This window comes from Scleropages formosus, chromosome 14 (assembly GCF_900964775.1).
Source record: "Scleropages formosus chromosome 14, fSclFor1.1, whole genome shotgun sequence".
Classification (NCBI taxonomy): domain Eukaryota; kingdom Metazoa; phylum Chordata; class Actinopteri; order Osteoglossiformes; family Osteoglossidae; genus Scleropages; species Scleropages formosus.
The window spans coordinates 864,681-881,454 of NC_041819.1; the positions used below are offsets into that span (position 1 = coordinate 864,681).

General features: G+C 44.0%; 2 protein-coding genes across 2 annotated transcripts; both read left to right on the plus strand.

Annotated features, from left to right (window-relative positions):
- Positions 1 to 1,149: 1,149 nt before the first annotated feature.
- On the plus strand, positions 1,150 to 5,408 carry LOC108942489 (small ubiquitin-related modifier 3-like). Its single transcript, XM_018765890.2, has 4 exons — positions 1,150 to 1,294; positions 2,171 to 2,299; positions 3,236 to 3,307; positions 4,019 to 5,408. Exons 1-4 carry the CDS (start codon positions 1,274 to 1,276, stop codon positions 4,079 to 4,081), a joined length of 285 nt encoding a protein of 94 aa, XP_018621406.1. The 5' UTR covers positions 1,150 to 1,273; the 3' UTR covers positions 4,082 to 5,408.
- A 398-nt stretch (positions 5,409 to 5,806) lies between these two features.
- ube2g2 (ubiquitin-conjugating enzyme E2G 2 (UBC7 homolog, yeast)) lies at positions 5,807 to 14,838 on the plus strand. Its single transcript, XM_018765258.2, has 6 exons — positions 5,807 to 6,001; positions 7,194 to 7,229; positions 7,817 to 7,862; positions 11,801 to 11,919; positions 13,433 to 13,573; positions 13,758 to 14,838. The coding sequence occupies exons 1-6, from the start codon at positions 5,959 to 5,961 to the stop codon at positions 13,868 to 13,870; spliced, it is 498 nt and encodes a 165-aa protein (XP_018620774.1). The 5' UTR covers positions 5,807 to 5,958; the 3' UTR covers positions 13,871 to 14,838.
- The last annotated feature ends 1,936 nt before the right edge of the window (positions 14,839 to 16,774 follow it).

The window sequence follows — 16,774 nt, forward strand, 5'->3', positions numbered from 1 at the left end:
TACAAACGGCTATTTATACAAGTGATACCATATTCCCAAATGGATTGAGAGTGCACCGTCCTGTTGTATCTTCCCACTGGTACCTTCATTTGTGCCACAACAGCTTCTCAGCTTTGGTCCTGAGGTGATGGAATGAGCTTCTGTCCCCTCACAACTGCTTAATCCCTTCAAGTGTTTAAGAAGGATTGTTAAACTCCTCTCTTACTGACCCATTTCTCTCCTGATCTCCTAACATCTACAGAAGTTAGTGCAAGACTTTGCTCTAATTGTCACTGTTATTTGCTATTTGAATTCCACTTCTACAGGGACCTACTGAAATAATGTGCCAGCAAAATTCAATTAATTTTTATAGAGCACTCTTCTCATGCAGTAACACAGAGCGCTTTAACACAGGCATAAGGCAAGAAAAACAGATACAAACAAAGAAGACAGTCGACTAATGGCTACCATAAAGTACTTTTATAGAGCTATAATTATGCCTACTGGCCACTGGGGAAAGGAACAAAAACTCCCAACTGAAAGTTGAGTGAGGAAAAAACCTCTGAGTGGGGGGGTCCACGGGCCAGTGGTTGCCCACCCCTCCTGGGCATTCTAGAAAGTAACAATTGTAAGCCAGTGTAACAAGTAATGATATGGTTGGTAAAATGGCATCTTGGATCCCCAGCTCGTCATGGAACATCTCGATTGTCATGGTGGACATCACCCTGTCAGCACGGATTCGTCTGTCACCACTGACCGGCCAAAAGGGTGGCGTCAGACAACAAGCGGTGCTTTTAATCATTGTACTTTGGAGAAAAGCATCTAGGACATGTTATGACCTCACTGTATGTCCACTTAACTCCACTCTTTTAAAAACTGATGCCACATGATGATGTGAAGAGGGTTTCCATCGCTCAAAGTAACGACGTTATAAATCAAATGGAAATCTAAAGAACGTCGATTTAACTTTAATAATTGTCTAAACCTGATTTCCAGATTTTCGCTGAAGAGCTGCATTAAATAACTGAATTCTGGCACACTTCTGATACTAGTGCCGTTCGTTATCCATTTTCTAAAATGTCTGGATTCCAGGTGCGCGCGACCTTTATTTTTTCCCATGCGCGCTCACGTTTCCACGCTCCCGAGAAAATAACACGTGACGCGATGACGGCCAATCGGTTTGTAGGAACTGCGCGCGCTCCCGACAGCAACGAAGGACACGAAGAGCTGCGGAAAGGTGTTTATCTTCATAAATTTGCTGTGTTTTGGTACCTCCGAGTCAAATTTGACAGACATGTCCGAAGAGAAGCCGAAGGTAAGAGACGAAGCTCTGTAGATATAATATAGTTCAACTGCAAACGGTAACGAGCCGGCGGTGCGCAGCGCCCTCATTTCTCAGCGGGGGAGAAAACGAAGGTTAACGTGCTGTGCGCCATCCGCGAGTTTACTTTTTTGCATTAAAACCCATGTTCTAAGGCCCGTCTCCGGTTCACTGTGTAGCTGTGCTGAAAGTGCGCCGGGGTTTGCGTGTTTCTATGTGGCGCTTGTTTTTTTGCGCTGTGGGATTCAGAGGCGTCTTACGTAGTTTCCGGTGGAAAACGCCGTGGCTCGTGGCTCTCATACGCTATTTACGTAACTAGCTGCGCATTCCGTGGAAAAGATATGCAATGTAGATACAAAACTAACTAGTGTACAATTGTTTCTCTACAACAAGTGTTACTCGTTTTGGGGCGCTGAGTTTGTTCGCTGAAATTAATTTGATGATAATGATATGCCTGATTATTTTTTAATCTTTGAGCGGCTGTCCACCCGGGAGTCGCTAACGTGTCACGTGATCGGTGCAATTCAGAATGAACGTGTTTGGCTGCAGTTTGGTTTTCTCTTCCCCTGGCTTTCCATATGAAAGAGACGTTGAAGCGTTTTAATCTTTAAGAAGGTCTCCTTTCTACAGGATCTGCATGCAACACAGGTTATTAGTGTATAATTACTCTTGTTTTCAGATGTCCTACAGTAAATAATGACATAAATTTGTTCAGTTTTCTTTCTGTATTAACTCATGGGAAGTACCTTACTTGATCCAAGAGTAAGAGAGCAAATGGAGTAGATATGAACCAGGAACAAATAGCCATAAGTGCTACACCTCCCTTGCCACCCCAGTTTTAACATGCATTCCCCTCCTTTTGTTTGTCAGGAAGGTGTGAAGACGGAGAACGACCACATCAATCTAAAAGTGGCCGGCCAAGACGGCTCCGTTGTCCAGTTTAAGATTAAAAGGCACACCCCCCTCAGCAAACTAATGAAAGCTTACTGTGAAAGACAGGTGAGTTGTTTTTGTGCTTGTCCCTGTGCCATCTGCGAATGTGCGTCTATCAGGAGGTTGCGTACCTGTGTCATACCTACCAGGTGGTCTTATTCCATGATGAGTTATTTCTGAGACCAGGTTCAGTAACATATCTATTAGACAGCTTGTTTGGCTATCTATACAGTACCGTTGATACCATGCAGTGACAGTGTGTGTTATGTTTTTTTACTGTGCTGTAGTGCATGGTATTGTTTGTGCACAGTGTTGACCAATTACCACCCTGTTGTTTTTGTACTGTATTAATGTATTAGCAATACAGCCCCTTAAATAGCCTCTGCCAAAGTATGCATTGTGCTGAACTCAACACTGTGACCTACACAGAATAAAAATTTCTAGTAAGATGAATGTTACTTTTGTATTACAGTGCAAATCTGCACTCATTTTTTTGACTTTCTCAGAAAACAATCTATTACAAATATTTTATTTTTCATTTTTGAGAGGCCATCACATAAAGATGGTCTTCAACGCCAGAGTGAGGACCGCGATTTGTTTTCTGCAGAAGTTTAAGACTGTGGAATTGGAGAGAGCATGATCTTTTGAATGTGCTTTAAGCGCGCGCGCGCACACACACACACACACACACACACACACACACCCCCATTGTAAGTGATTTCAGAAACCTAAGGTAGTGTGACAAATTTTCACTCCCACCTGTTTTTTTTTTTTTCCCACATTTAAGGCAAAAAAAAAACCACATATTTAAGTTAATAATAAGTCTGTTTGGGTGATGATTAGCGTACTGCTTATGCTATTAAATTGTTCATATGTAGGGATCAGGTGTGGTGTGTGAATTACTCAAGATTGATTTGGCTTTGGTGTCCACTTTCATTTTTGGAAATGTCCTTAATGATGTGGTAAAATACAAAGTGTGATTGTTTCTTTTTTGTTTTATAGGGTTTGTCAATTAGACAGATTCGATTTAGGTTTGATGGGCAGCCAATCAACGAGACGGACACTCCTGCACAGGTCAGTATACGTTAAAAAGCACCTGCTGTTTTGTAGTTTCCTTCAGCAGTATCTAATAGCTCTGTGTTGAAGAGTTTGAAGATGCTATTAAGATACAATTTTAAATGGTTTTGTTGTTGTTCATTTATCTGACACTCCTTCACTGGGGATTGGAGCAAAAGCCTGCAAGTATGGGAACCACCAAGAAAAATAAGATTCACAGTCAGAGTTTTTACTTGTTAACTATATTCTTGTATAAACCAATCCATCCATTATTAATAGCCACTTGTTCAGGGCAGGGTCATGATAGTCCACTGTCTGTCCCTGAAGCATAAGATGTGAGGCGAGGCAAGGCCAAATGTGATGCTAACCCACCAGAGAGAGGACAGTCTCTCTCTCTCTCTCTCACTCTCACACACACACTCTAACTCATGTACACTGACAACAGGCTGTTTAGACTTTCAGATTTATCTGAAACATTTGTCTTTGCACTGTGGGAGGAAACCCTTGCAAATACAGAACATGTAGACTCCATATACTGAGCTGGGTTTGAACCAGTGTCCAAACCCAATGCCTAGGCACTGTGTAGCACCAGATACACCCTCCGCTTCACCCCTTTTCTTTTAGTGGCACAGATGAATGATTACCAAATCTCATGAGTGGCCCTTACTGTCTGTGTTTTTGGCTGGATTTGTCTTGGTTGAAATGTGACCCAAGTTTACCTTTTTGCAGCTTGAGATGGAAGATGAAGACACTATTGATGTATTTCAACAACAGACTGGAGGCTTCTGCTGAAGACAAACACTTTGTAGGAGGCAGAAGGCTGTGGACCCTGAGAGCATCAAATCTTTTTTTTTTTTTTTTTTTTCTTTTCTTTCCTCCAGATACTACATCAATATTATTTATTTATCTCTTTTTGACAACTCTACCCCTACACGCGCACTGGTTCCGGCCAGCACACACTGCAGTTTGTATGCAAGAAAGGATGAGGATTTACATGGTACAGAACCAGCTCAGACTGTTGATAGTTAGGCTCCCACTACCAAGAATATTGCACCAATGGGGGTAGTTTGAGGTAGATCAACCTGCTGATGTTTTGCTGGGTAGTAGGGAGTCAAGAGATTTGGAGAAAGGGCTGTTTGGATGTTTGTGGAGCTCTTGAACATATTTAGTATAACATGCTGTATATTTTTAATTCTCACAATTTTTATGTGCACTGGCAGAATAAGATATAGTTCTGTTTGTGGGTTTTTTCTCTTTTTTTAATATGTTCAAGAGCCTGGTGTGCCAAGCAGGAGTGGTCTGTTTAATTTTATATATATATATTTTTACATACATACATATATATATATGTATGTATGTATGTATATTTGTGTGTTGTTTGGAGGAACAGCCTGGTTTCAGGACCAAGTATAAAGTGGATAGTGTTCTCAATATTGATTATTCTAAGAGCCTGAGTTTTGTTTTTAACGTCTTTTTGATATTGCCCCCTCAATAAAGATGAGGGGTGTTATGAACATTTAAAAAGCAAATCCGGTTATGTTGCTGGATCAGTTTTCCACACTCTGAAAACCTGGAAAAGAGAAGGGAATGTTCCCTGACCTCAAATATTGTTAGCATTTTTTTTTCTTCTTTTAATCTGAAATCAGAGGAACTGTATTATCGATCTGCATCCTTTGCGTGTCTCCACTTCAGCTCCTTGCTTTTCAGTGTGGTGTGTGGAGGGGAAGGGGAGAGGAGCGGGTGTGAAAATTTGTCAAGAGTCTTATGTTTCTGTACTGATTTGTACATTTATTCGTTTTCCTTTACTGCTGCATACAATAAATATAGTTTGGTACGCATGTTTCTTTCCTCAGCTTGCTTTCTTGATCATGTCTCAGTCTGAATTTGCTTTTTTAGGATTAAGGACTATACCTGGACAGACTGGTTGCTGAGATGTTTATGTAATATACAACAGACCTAGCAACTGTTGATTAAAGTGGGTGTTATGAGAGCAATGTGTGTCTGTTGGTTGGCTCATGCATGACAAACTGCTTTATTTCTATTATCATTCACTCCCAAATCAAAGCTTTTGAAATTCTTAAAGTTTTTGCTTTTATCAAAACAAAATAAAAGGAGAGCTACAACCACTATGTTGTCTTTGTTGTTCAAACACAGTTGATGCATTTTAAATAGGGGTTCAATCCAGATGTTTTTAAGAAGTCACTCTGTTCCAAAAGAGTTGAGGCAGTATTTCACACTACAGGTTGCCTTCTTTTGGCTGCCCTCCCGTGTACAGTGCAAAGGTATTCTGGTCCTTAAAGTATTTTGCACATTACTTGATTACTAAAGAAACGCCAACATCTTCGTCCAGTTCCTAAGTGTTTTTATTGCGCTGTCACATCCTCAGCGGGGACGCGCAATTTCGGTGGCGTCAAACATGGTGCAATGTGGGCGGAGTGTCGCTAGGTGATGCTGTGCTTCCTCGGGCCGCAGCGCATTTAGGGAACTATGTCTATTTGCGCAAACGAATTACGAAACCGGAAGTGGAATCGTGTCCCCGCGCTGTGGACCTGTATTCGTGTTATTAAGGCAACCTGTATTTCCGTTCTGGTGCTGAACTATAATAGACGCCTCGTCGGCGGTGGAATTTCCTGTTGCTTTTCTTTAATTTTCGATAACTTTAGTCAGCGATGGCGGGTACGGCGTTAAAGAGGCTCATGGCTGAGTACAAGCGTGAGTATTGGCACTGTGTGTTAGCAATGAATGTACTGTTAACTCCGAGCTTTGGAACAGTCTGGCAGTGTGTGTTTTTTTTGTTTCCCCGTTATCGTTAAACGGTTAACTCTTGTGAAGTTGTGCGGCGCCTGCGTTTAGAACATTTTTTTCCATTCAAATATGAAATGTTCTGTCTGACTGGAGCAGCTGCTGGTCGATTTGAATCATGCGGAGATTTGAGGTTATATATATTTCGTGAGGAAAACCCATTAGTTAATGATTAAGTTTTTTTTGTCTTGATTTCCGATTCGAAACCGGCGCGAGGCAAACTTCGAGGTGACCTGCTGATTGACGTGCGCCTCCATCCATCGCCTTGCATTAGAAGCAGCAGCGTTTCTCAGTATATCACACAGCAGGCTGACTTTCTTTTCTTCCATGAACAGTGTTGCATTTCATCGCAGTTGGCTCGTCCAGCTTTACTTAAGCTGCAGTTGTTGTGAGTTGTCAGATGCTGTGGTCCAGGTTGTCATGGAAACACGTGCTGCCTCTCTGAACCGAGGAGCCTTGATGCTATGTTTGTGGTGATGAGAAGTCTGCCTACATGTCATTTATGCCAGTAGGTGCCCTGTGTGTTATAGGATTAAGATGAAACAATGAACTGATCCCTTTATATGGTGCAGGATCCATCCTGCATGGAATCATGAGAAGAGACCGCCCGTGTTGTGTTCTGGAAATGGGAAAACAATCATGGTCATTGCTGCATCTCACCACACAGCAGTATAATTTACATGTTCAGCTGGTACTGTAGACAGTGTAGTAATTAGAGCTGTCTCCTTAAAGTCTGATGGTTCTTGGTCCAAATCCCAGAACTGGTGCAGTGGAAATGCACTAAGAATGCTTTTCTGTCCAGTTCATCCCATCCAAATGTAGTACCGGGGTGCTCAAACTTTTCCCTGGGTCTGCAAATCACCTTGGTCAAAGGTGTCAGTTACACTTATTCATTTAGCCGACGCTTTTCCCTAAAGCGAAATTAAGGTAATTGCAATTGTTTACCCACTTATAAAGCTGGGTAATTATACTGGAGCATTTTTACAGTAATTACCTTGCTCAAGGGTAAAACAGCTGGCAGTGGGAATCAAACCTGCAATCTTTGGGTCGAGAGAGAGGCATTTTGCAAGTCCCTTTCTAATGACTTTTCTTCCTCACACAGAGCTGACTCTCAACCCCCCTGAGGGCATAGTGGCAGGTAAGCTTTGTGATAACAGCTAATATCATTCAGTGTTTATATGTTTTTTTTTTTTTTTCTTTTTTTCTTACCCCCTCCCTGTTAAATTTAGATTTGCTGTTTTGTGTGAAAGACTGTGATTGATGGTTAATGAACTTCTCTCATTTTCATGGCACTGGACTACTACCATATACTCTATTATGGAATGTGACCACAATAAAGATTTTGCAACACCGAATAAACATTTAGTCAACCTAAGGATCAGGGCAACCTGGCAGTATGCCATATGATCTATTATTCACAAATCCATAACCTTGATGGGATGTATACCTTATTGAAATACATTGGATGTTGAATGATATGTTCCACTTGCACACATACACGCCCATATGCACACACATCATCTGAAACCGCTTGTCCCATACGGGGTCGCACCCAGGACAGGACGCCAGTCTGTCGCAAGGCACCCCAAGCGGGACTCGAACCCCAGACCCACCGGAGGGCAGGACCCGGTCCAACCTACTGTGCCACTGTGCCCCCCCTCTATGTTCTGCTTGCAACACTGTCAGTTTGGTTGCACCATGTGATGTTGTTTCTCTATTTCACAGGTCCCATTAATGAGGAGAACTTCTTTGAATGGGAGGCTTTGATCATGTGAGTGTTTGTATTACAGCCGCCAAGCTGGTTTTCCAGACCGAACACAGGTCTAAACCCTGTAGCTTTTTTGTTGTACTTCAACAAAGGTGATAAAGAATTTTATTCATCTGGAAAGAAACTGAATCATGATCCAGCACCATACATACAAAAAAGTCACGATAAAATAGAGTGGAATAAATAAATGTCACATTGAGATGTGTAACACATGCAAGTAAAAAGTGCTGATAGTTCAGTACCACCCTGAGAGCAAGATGTCATTATAGAGCCTAATGGCTGTTGGCAGGAATGACCTTAGGTAACACTCTTTGAAACAATGCTGTCTGTTTGTAACGTTTCAAAACATCAGAAACAATTGTTTTCTTTATTTTTACAAGTATAATTTTACAGTTTCCACGCTCTGTCGCCTGTAGCAGTCGCGTGGCTCTGGCCCAAAACAAGAGGCTCAGTCACGTGGCGCTCCGCTGCCCATGCTGACATGCACAGTTTCTGTCACACTAATGCTCCAATGACCCTGAGTGCCCCTGTCCAGTCCAATGGGCATCGGTCTGGTTATGGAAGCTGTAAGCGTCTTTCTGCTTGCTCAACCAGAAAAATGGGCTCTTTTCCAGGACCGCCATTTCTCAGACTGCGTTTTGCATCTGAACTGTGCTGTTGTTTGACCATGACTGAGGATGCCTGGGACGATATTTACTGATGTGAGGGTATAGTACTCCTTGAGACTATTCAGCAGCCTCTGCTGTTGCTAGCAGTGACAGATGCTTCTGTTGTTGATGTTGCAGTAGTTTCTTTAGTGAATGAAGTTATTAGTCTTTCTGGTAGATGTGGGTTGGGTGGTACATACGCAGTGTGTGTGTCCCAAGCCCCTGAGGGATTTTGTCATATGCAGGATTACAAACCACTGAGTTTGTTGAGTAAATGTAAAAAATTCAACCCCAAATATTGCAGGGGGAGATGATGCTGTTCCAGCTCAGGATGTTGTCATGTTGAATTAAAACTGTCCCTTTGTGCTCTGTGTATCACAACTAGTCGAGTGTAATACAAATAAATAAAGTGCAAACAGTGTTAGCTGACAGTCTGGGCTCTCACACATGTGTTTGTAACTCTAAAAACTGTGTGCGCATTTGGATGTTGTGAGGCACAGTGAGCACAAGGCGGCGCCACACATGTTCCTTACACCTCTTTGAGTGTGTTACATCAAGCATCCATCCAGCGTGTATCCTTGGCATGGCTGTTAATGATTTAAATATTACTGGCTCCATGTTTAATTCTTAAATTCTGCATGGTGGTGCATCTGTAGTAATAACACATAAAAGGAATACAAATGTAAGCCAAATGTGCTGATTTGCTGTACAGTATCACTGGCTTGGTTGGCAGTGTGGACTCTGCCATAGACCTATAATTTAATCTTTTTAGCTGATGTTCATTGTCTTTTGTGGAGTGATTTTCCAGGCAGGTTTTTACCAGTTAAAATTTTGGGCAGCATATTCTCCTTTGGCTCCAGAGTCCACACAGTACAGTTGGTGTCCTTTTGTAGCTGGGGATGCCATTGTACTGTATCTTTTTTGTCATGTAAGTTTTGCTCGCTGGTGTTTTGTTTTCTAAACATGTTCTGGGAAGTGTGAAGTGTCTTGGAGCAGCATCATTATCCATGAGACACAATGCAGACACACATGTCTTTGACTTAAACTGCCTTTCAGTGTAATGTGTAATTTGTGACCCGGGGTGGTGATCTGTAATTGGTTTTCTGCTCCCACCAGACACTTTGTACTGTTGCTGTGCTTCTGTTTGTCTTGGGATGTTGCCTTGGAAATGCTGAAATGGGGTTGCTTGGGCAGCAGGTAGGGATCCGTTAACTCCATTCCTGTGCTCTAATCCCCACTGCATCAAAGGCACAAAGACTTTGTGCTACATGAAGGACTAAGAGAACCTTCTCAGAACAAGTTGGTGTGTAAATAATGTTTATGGATCATGTGTTCTGAACCAGACTGCGTGTTTCAGCAGAAGAATGAACAAGTTCAGAGTGGAAATTGCTGTATGATCCAGAGTGATGTAATGAAACAAGCAGGAGGTTCAGACCCTTGCATGTAACAGACGGCAGTAGCGGAAATCCTCATTGTCGCCATCTTTCTGGCTGATCAATCGATCAATCCAAGAGATAGGGGTTTGTTTGAGTGCTGATCACAGGCAGTCAAAACAAGGAAGTTGAGAGTTGGCTTCCTGTCATGTTGTGGTCAGGGCTGAAGGGAAATGAGATGGCTGAAGTGATTTGGCCCTGTGTTGATGACCATTATGCTGATAAAACTGATTGATTGGCTCATATCAAGCAAACACTCTCTTATATTTGCCTTTTAAATGCGGACTGAGGACTTTCATGTGGCACCTGACCCACACTTTGGCTTCTTTCCCAGCAACATTCGTGGTTTGTGAGCTGTGAGGCGGCAAGCCGTGCTGTCAGAAGCACTTTGTTCAAAGACTGGCTGATCGACAACAGAAAAACCCACATTAAGTAACTTTTACTGAGGCTTAAAGAGATTCTAAAGATTCTATTATTTGGTTATTTTTTAAAACAGTCCCTCGGTGGGTGGGGCTTCAGAAGAGTAACAACAGAGTGTGCACCTGTGGTACCTCCCTACCCCCTGGTTTGGAGCAAGTCTCCGTTAACCCAGAACCACCCTGTCTGTCCTTTGGCATCTGTGTGGCCCTCTGATTGGGAAGAGAGCAGAACCCTGAAAAAAAAAAAAACACACACACACACACAGTGAGCTGTGTGTTTCTTTCTGGGTCAAAAACTGCGGTCAGCCCGAGTGTGTTCAGCACTACGTGTCCTAGTGTGTGGCTTGCGTGCAGCCTGCCTGCATTGAGGACAGAGCGTCTCGTAATCCCCATTAGAGGTGGGTGTGTTACCTTTGAACCAGCCCCTACACATGTGGAAAGTAACCTCAGGAAGGAGCAGAAAAAGGACTCGGTGTTTTGCCTCCCCCCACTTATGGTAAATGACAGAATGGAGAGTCCACACTGAGCCCTGTCCTCTGTCTTTGTGAACACTTTTGTCTTTTTTGACACCGAGGAATCTAGCTTCAAACTCGGGCTCTGAAGGGTTTCCCTCAGTTCTTTCTGCTGACTTCTCAAAATAGGTAGCACAGTGGCACAGCGAGTAACGCTGCTCTCTCAGCACCTAGATGGTGGTGCGACAGGACATGGGTTCAATCCCCGCTTAGTCTGTGTGAAGTTTGCATGTTCTCCCCGTATCTATGTGGGTTTCCTCCGAGTGCTCTGGTTTCTTCCAACAGTCCAAAGACATGTTGTTCAGGTTCTCCCTTAGTGTGTGAGTGACTGAGAGAGTGTGTGTGTTCCACTGATGTATGGATGAGTGACCCATTGTAAGTAGTGTATCTGGCAGTGTAAGTCACCTTGGTGAATAAGGTGTGTGGCCTGATACCACTACATAGAGTTTGTTGGAAGTCGCTTTGGAGGAAAGCATCTGCTAAATAAATGTAAATGTGTTTTTCCAACACATAGATGAAAGAATTTTGAATTTCATAACTTGCATGCTCTTGAACTGCATTCAAGTACTATTCTTTAATTATATTGACTTTATCTGACACTTTTCTCCAGCGGCTTACAATGTCCGTTTATACAGCCAGGTAATTTTACTGGCGCAATTTAGAGTAAGTACCTTGTTCAGAGGTACTATAGCTAGAGGTGGAATTCAACCCTGTGAGGGGTCGCAAGCAGTTCTGATATACCACGGTACCAGCTGCCCTCATAATAACAATACACATAGAAATATAGGCAATAATTTTGTTTTCTCTAATGCAAAGCTGTACAAGGAGATGATCTATACTAATACTTATTTTAAAATGCAGGCTATATGTGAATGTATCAGCTGTATTGATCTGTGATAGTAAAGCACATCATAATCCCCTCACCCCCAGGGGCCCTGAAGACACATGCTTCGAGGGAGGTGTGTTTCCTGCCATCCTCAGCTTCCCCTCAGACTACCCGCTGAGCCCCCCGAAGATGAGGTTCACCTGCGAAATGTTCCACCCCAACAGTGAGTACGACTTTGTCCCCCTCCATCTCGACACACTCCCAGCCCCAGTACCCCTCACACGCCTCCTTTAGATGCTCCTGTTTCCGAGCTCAGCAGCTAGGAAGCAGCAGGAGGCAGGAGAGCCTGCAGGAGCCACACATCAAAGCCTTTTAGCAAACGGACAGAGAGTAAAGGTGCTGTTTGGGTGCTGGTAGCTACTGTTGTGTTCCATACCTTTTGTCTGTTTCTCTTTTGTGTTACCTCCCCTTGACACTTGGTGTGGAAGTCTGACCTGTCACTCTGCGTTAATCAAATTTCCATCCTGTTAGCCGTGAGCAGTCAAGGCGTAGCCTCCTCCAGATCGGAGATGAAACACTCCCTTGGCTTGCCATGCTCATCACAGAACCCTCCTTGACTCAGAAGCCAGTGTCAGCAGTGGTTCTTCTTTGATTACTTTTAAGGTTTCTGGTGGTGTTTTTATTCAGAAACTCCTTGTTTGTTATTTATAAAGGCTGCAGTGAAGCACAGCAAGGCAGTTGGACATGAACAGTTGTTTTTGTGGTGTCTGGGGGTAGAGAAGTCCTGTGTGGCTTCCTGTCATTGGCAGCCCCTCCTGTGTGGGAGTCATGTTGAACAGTACCATGGGGTCTGGCTGTGGGGGACATGGCTGTTCAGCCACATGTGACTCCACTATCCCCTGCTGTTCGTTGTCTGAACTCTGGCCACTGCATCAGTGTGCTTCCGCTGTCCTGGTTTCCCCTGCCCTGATTTACTGCCCTGGTTGTTATGTTCAACTGGGGTGGACTTGACGAGGGATTATGAGCGCGTTTGTGTTGGTCAGGTGGAGCAGATGCCCCCATCGCCCCAGTTTTGACATATAGAACAAAGCAGCCTGTTCAGCATGTTGCTGTGCGTTTGAGGCCCCTGTGTCTCGGGGTGGTGGCTGTTTGCTGTGCCCTCTTGGTCCAACCGTGCTGAAGGAAGTGGTCCCGGAGATAAAGTGTGGCTCAGGAAACTCCTTATCGCCCCGCATATAGCAACAAGGACATGAGGTGCTGCACTTATCTGTTCAGCTGAGCATTTGGGTATGGCAAGATCCCTGTTCCAGACTCCAACAAGCGGCCAAGCGCTAGCGAGAGGTGCTGTCCACAGTGGGGTAAGATAAGGCCAGAGGTTGTGCTTTGATTCTGTGTTGACCGGACTCTTGTTGGGATTATTGTTGGGTTTTGGTCTGTTGTTGGAGTTGGACAGAGATGTATAAGTCCTGCTACAACCCCCTGAAACCTGCCTTCTTTAGGGGGATCACCTCCTGTGGTCTCTTCTCCCAGCAGCTGATGTTGGTGGTTATGTGATGGGCTACAATTTCAAAAATAGCCCCTCCATTTTTAAACTGGATGCCACTGGTAAGCTCACAAGTGCCCAGCTGTGATCTTTATATAAAGCATCAGCTTTGGTAGAAATCTTTTTTTTTTTTTTTTTTTTTTGTGGTTCTTATAGCCCTGTCTGTCCCTGGTTTTCCCCTCTTCCCACCCAGTCTACCCAGATGGCCGTGTTTGCATCTCCATCCTGCATGCCCCCGGTGACGACCCCATGGGCTATGAGAGCAGTGCTGAGCGATGGAGCCCTGTGCAGAGTGTGGAGAAGATCCTGCTGTCTGTCGTCAGCATGCTGGCTGGTGAGTGTTGGGTCCTGATCCACCTGGGAATCTGTCCCAGAGGTCAGCCTCGTCCCGCGAGTTGACACAGGTTTCTGCGGCCACTGAGGATCGGGTTTACGTCTGTAGCCAGAGTGTAGTTGTGGTGCACGTGGGCATGGTATCTTGTCCGACATAATGAGTGTTGCTCTTCTCTTTCCTCCAGAGCCCAACGATGAGAGCGGAGCCAATGTGGATGCTTCCAAGATGTGGCGTGAAGACAGGGCTCAGTTTTATGTTCTCGCACAGCAAATTGTCCGCAAGTCCCTGGGGCTTTAATGGTCCAATCCTTGACACCATGTCCCAGGTTTCCCCCTCCGGGTCTTGGACATTCATCCTCTCTTCTGCGTGCCTGTAATCTGGAAGGCTCTGGAGAGAAGAGAAGGCTTTCGGAACTGTGATGACAAAGGCCACAGAGACATTCTCTCCTCTCAACCCAAAACTTTTTCTCTACTTATGCTGTCTTGCAACCAGCCTCGGGTGTTTGTGTTATGGATACAGAGTGTGTGTGTGTGTGTGTGTGTGTGTGTGTGTGTGTGTGTGTGTGTGTGTGTGTGTGTGGGAGGGTATTTGAGTCCTACGTTTAGTTTGTGAAACAGTTTATTCTTGTGTGCTCACTCTCTCCTTGAAGCACTTTAATTTTTCCAAAGGACACTTAATAGCAATACATCAGTATTCAAAACAACCATCAACACATATATTCTGGAGAGGTAAATGCTGAGTTATTATGAATTACTGAATTAGTGTGACCTTATTGAGTACTGATTATGCTACTGTTTGTGGAGGGCAGTGTGTATTAGTTGAATAAGAAAAGGACAGACGGTGCAGGAAGTCAGCGCTCTGCGATGTGCTTCTCGTCCCTGCCACTCTGTGTGCACGTGTTTATGTACTTGTTTGATTGTTTGTCTTCTCAAGGGGAAGCAGAGTCCACATTGCACACTCAGTCTCTTAGATTGTTTCATGCATTGCTGTGCTTCCAAGAGGGGTGTTATCAATTATGTAGTTTTAAAATGCAAATTCATAAATTAACAGAACAGCTGAAACCCCAAAAAATAGACTCTACTTGGAAGTTTAAAAAGTTCCTGGTAAGATGCAGTGGTTTGTGTTTTAGTCATAATTCACAGGTGGTTAGAGTGCAGTGTTTTTCAGTTGCTTTGTTTATTTACCATATGCTTTTTCCATCATGTGGGGTCATAGGAGACAATCACATGGATGGCAAACCAGCATGATCCTGTACATTAAACATCCCCATCAATAAAAATATGAAATGATTTATAAACCAAACTGGTCTGAATCTTCATTGCTGCTTCTTAAAACACACATTTCTGTTCTCCTGACCTATTCATGCTGCTGTGCTGTCTTTGCTTGCTGAGGATGTCCTGATGCTGTCCATCATATCCAGACCTTGATCCTCACTGTAGATGCTACTTTTGGTGGCTGTAGCTCTTACAAGGTGATTCCCTGTGGTTTTGGCACAAGATTGTTCACTGGTAGTTTTAACAATGAAGCAGAAGAAGATAATCCTCTGAAAGATGTTTTCGCTGGAAAGTGTTCAGAACTATTCCTCTTCACCTATAACATGATTGCCTTTGGGGAATAAGAGTTGTTCTTTCGATTTGTGTCCTCTCTAGCTGCACAGTAGGTACCGCAGTGCTTAAGAACAGATTGTTGGTTCGAGTCTCAGATTGGGAGCAACTGTAGAACCCTTCAGGGAGGAATTTAAGTTACTGTTCCAATAACATGGTAAGTAGCATTAACAATGTTGTTCTTTGGCCTTATGACCCCCACCTCCCCATCTCATTAGCAGTCAGCGCATGGCCTGCTTTACTTAAAGACAAAGCTCTTCATTCCCGCAATACTCTGTGTTAACTGTGCCTGTCGTACCATGACGCTCATTTTGCTAATGACTCCATACTGTGGGTTACCTACAGCTGCTGGAGGTGGCTAATTACAGGCTGGAAATGTCCTGAGGTTCCAAGGGAATGAAGATGTGATGTGAAAGCGAATGGAAGAGTAGAGGCTCTGCGAATCAAAGACCCGGCTACTCTTCCACCAAGGGGGTGAAACGAACATGATGTGTTCCTGCTTAGCACCATCGCCGCAGTCATATTTCACACGACTAGCACTTATTGTGACTTCTTTTTGTAGAATGAAGATGTTATCTCAAATCTGAATAGGATTTTCATAAAAGATATTATACGCACTCGCACGTCTGTTTATTTTGTCAATGAGCCGTTAGCAAGATCAGTGCCTTGCTGGTGATGTATGGGAATTTGTGTGTAGCTGCGTTACTGTAGAAGTCTGATCCCCGGTGTTATTTATGCCTGTTGATGTGTTTTATTGCTTTGCTCAAAGTTTGAAGGAGTGTTACAGCAGTCCCCCTGCTGATGTTCACCTGAACACACCTTCCTGATAGAGGAACTCAGGCCTATGGATGATTAAAGGGAAAATCCCCCTGCATGAAGCAAAGAGAGAAAAACCCCCGGGGCCCACAATGACCATGGCTGATGGGTATATGAATGATTTGCATCCTCAGCTGGGAATTAGAGCCCAGATTCGATTCCATTGCAGTGGGCACCCTCAGTACGCCTGCTCAGATAAGCCACCTGGACGGCTCCAAAAGCAGCCTTGCCGCACGGCATTGGCCAGGAAAGGATGGAGAATGGATGGTTTTGAGTGGGTTTGCACAAGGAACAAACAGTGGCCTTACACTGAGTACGTGCTACATACCAAGGACATGCACACACTGAACATGCTTGGAGAGACCTCTTTGGACAGTTCTACTCATGGTTTAAACTGAACAATACTAGACTGTTCAAGACATGGTGCTCCAGTCCTGCAGTATTGGACACCTGAATCCAAAGTTGCCTTACTGAGAGGATGCTTTGATATACAGACATCCTGCTGAGCACTGAAGTATTTGTGGTTTGGGGGGAGATGCCTGAAAACCTCAGGTGTCCTAATTAAAGGGAGCAGAATTTGTCTGTGGTTTTCTGTTCCCTCCTGCCTCTTCGCATCTCTGTCCTTCCAGGCATCTGTTTCACTCTGCTTTTCTTCACCAGCAGCCTTTGGGGTACAAGGAGACTGAAAACAAGGCAGGCCTCTAAGCCCATCTTGTGTTTTGTTCCCTGCTGAAGTTTTCACACAGATGCTTGTACACGTATTACTGCATCCACAAATCAG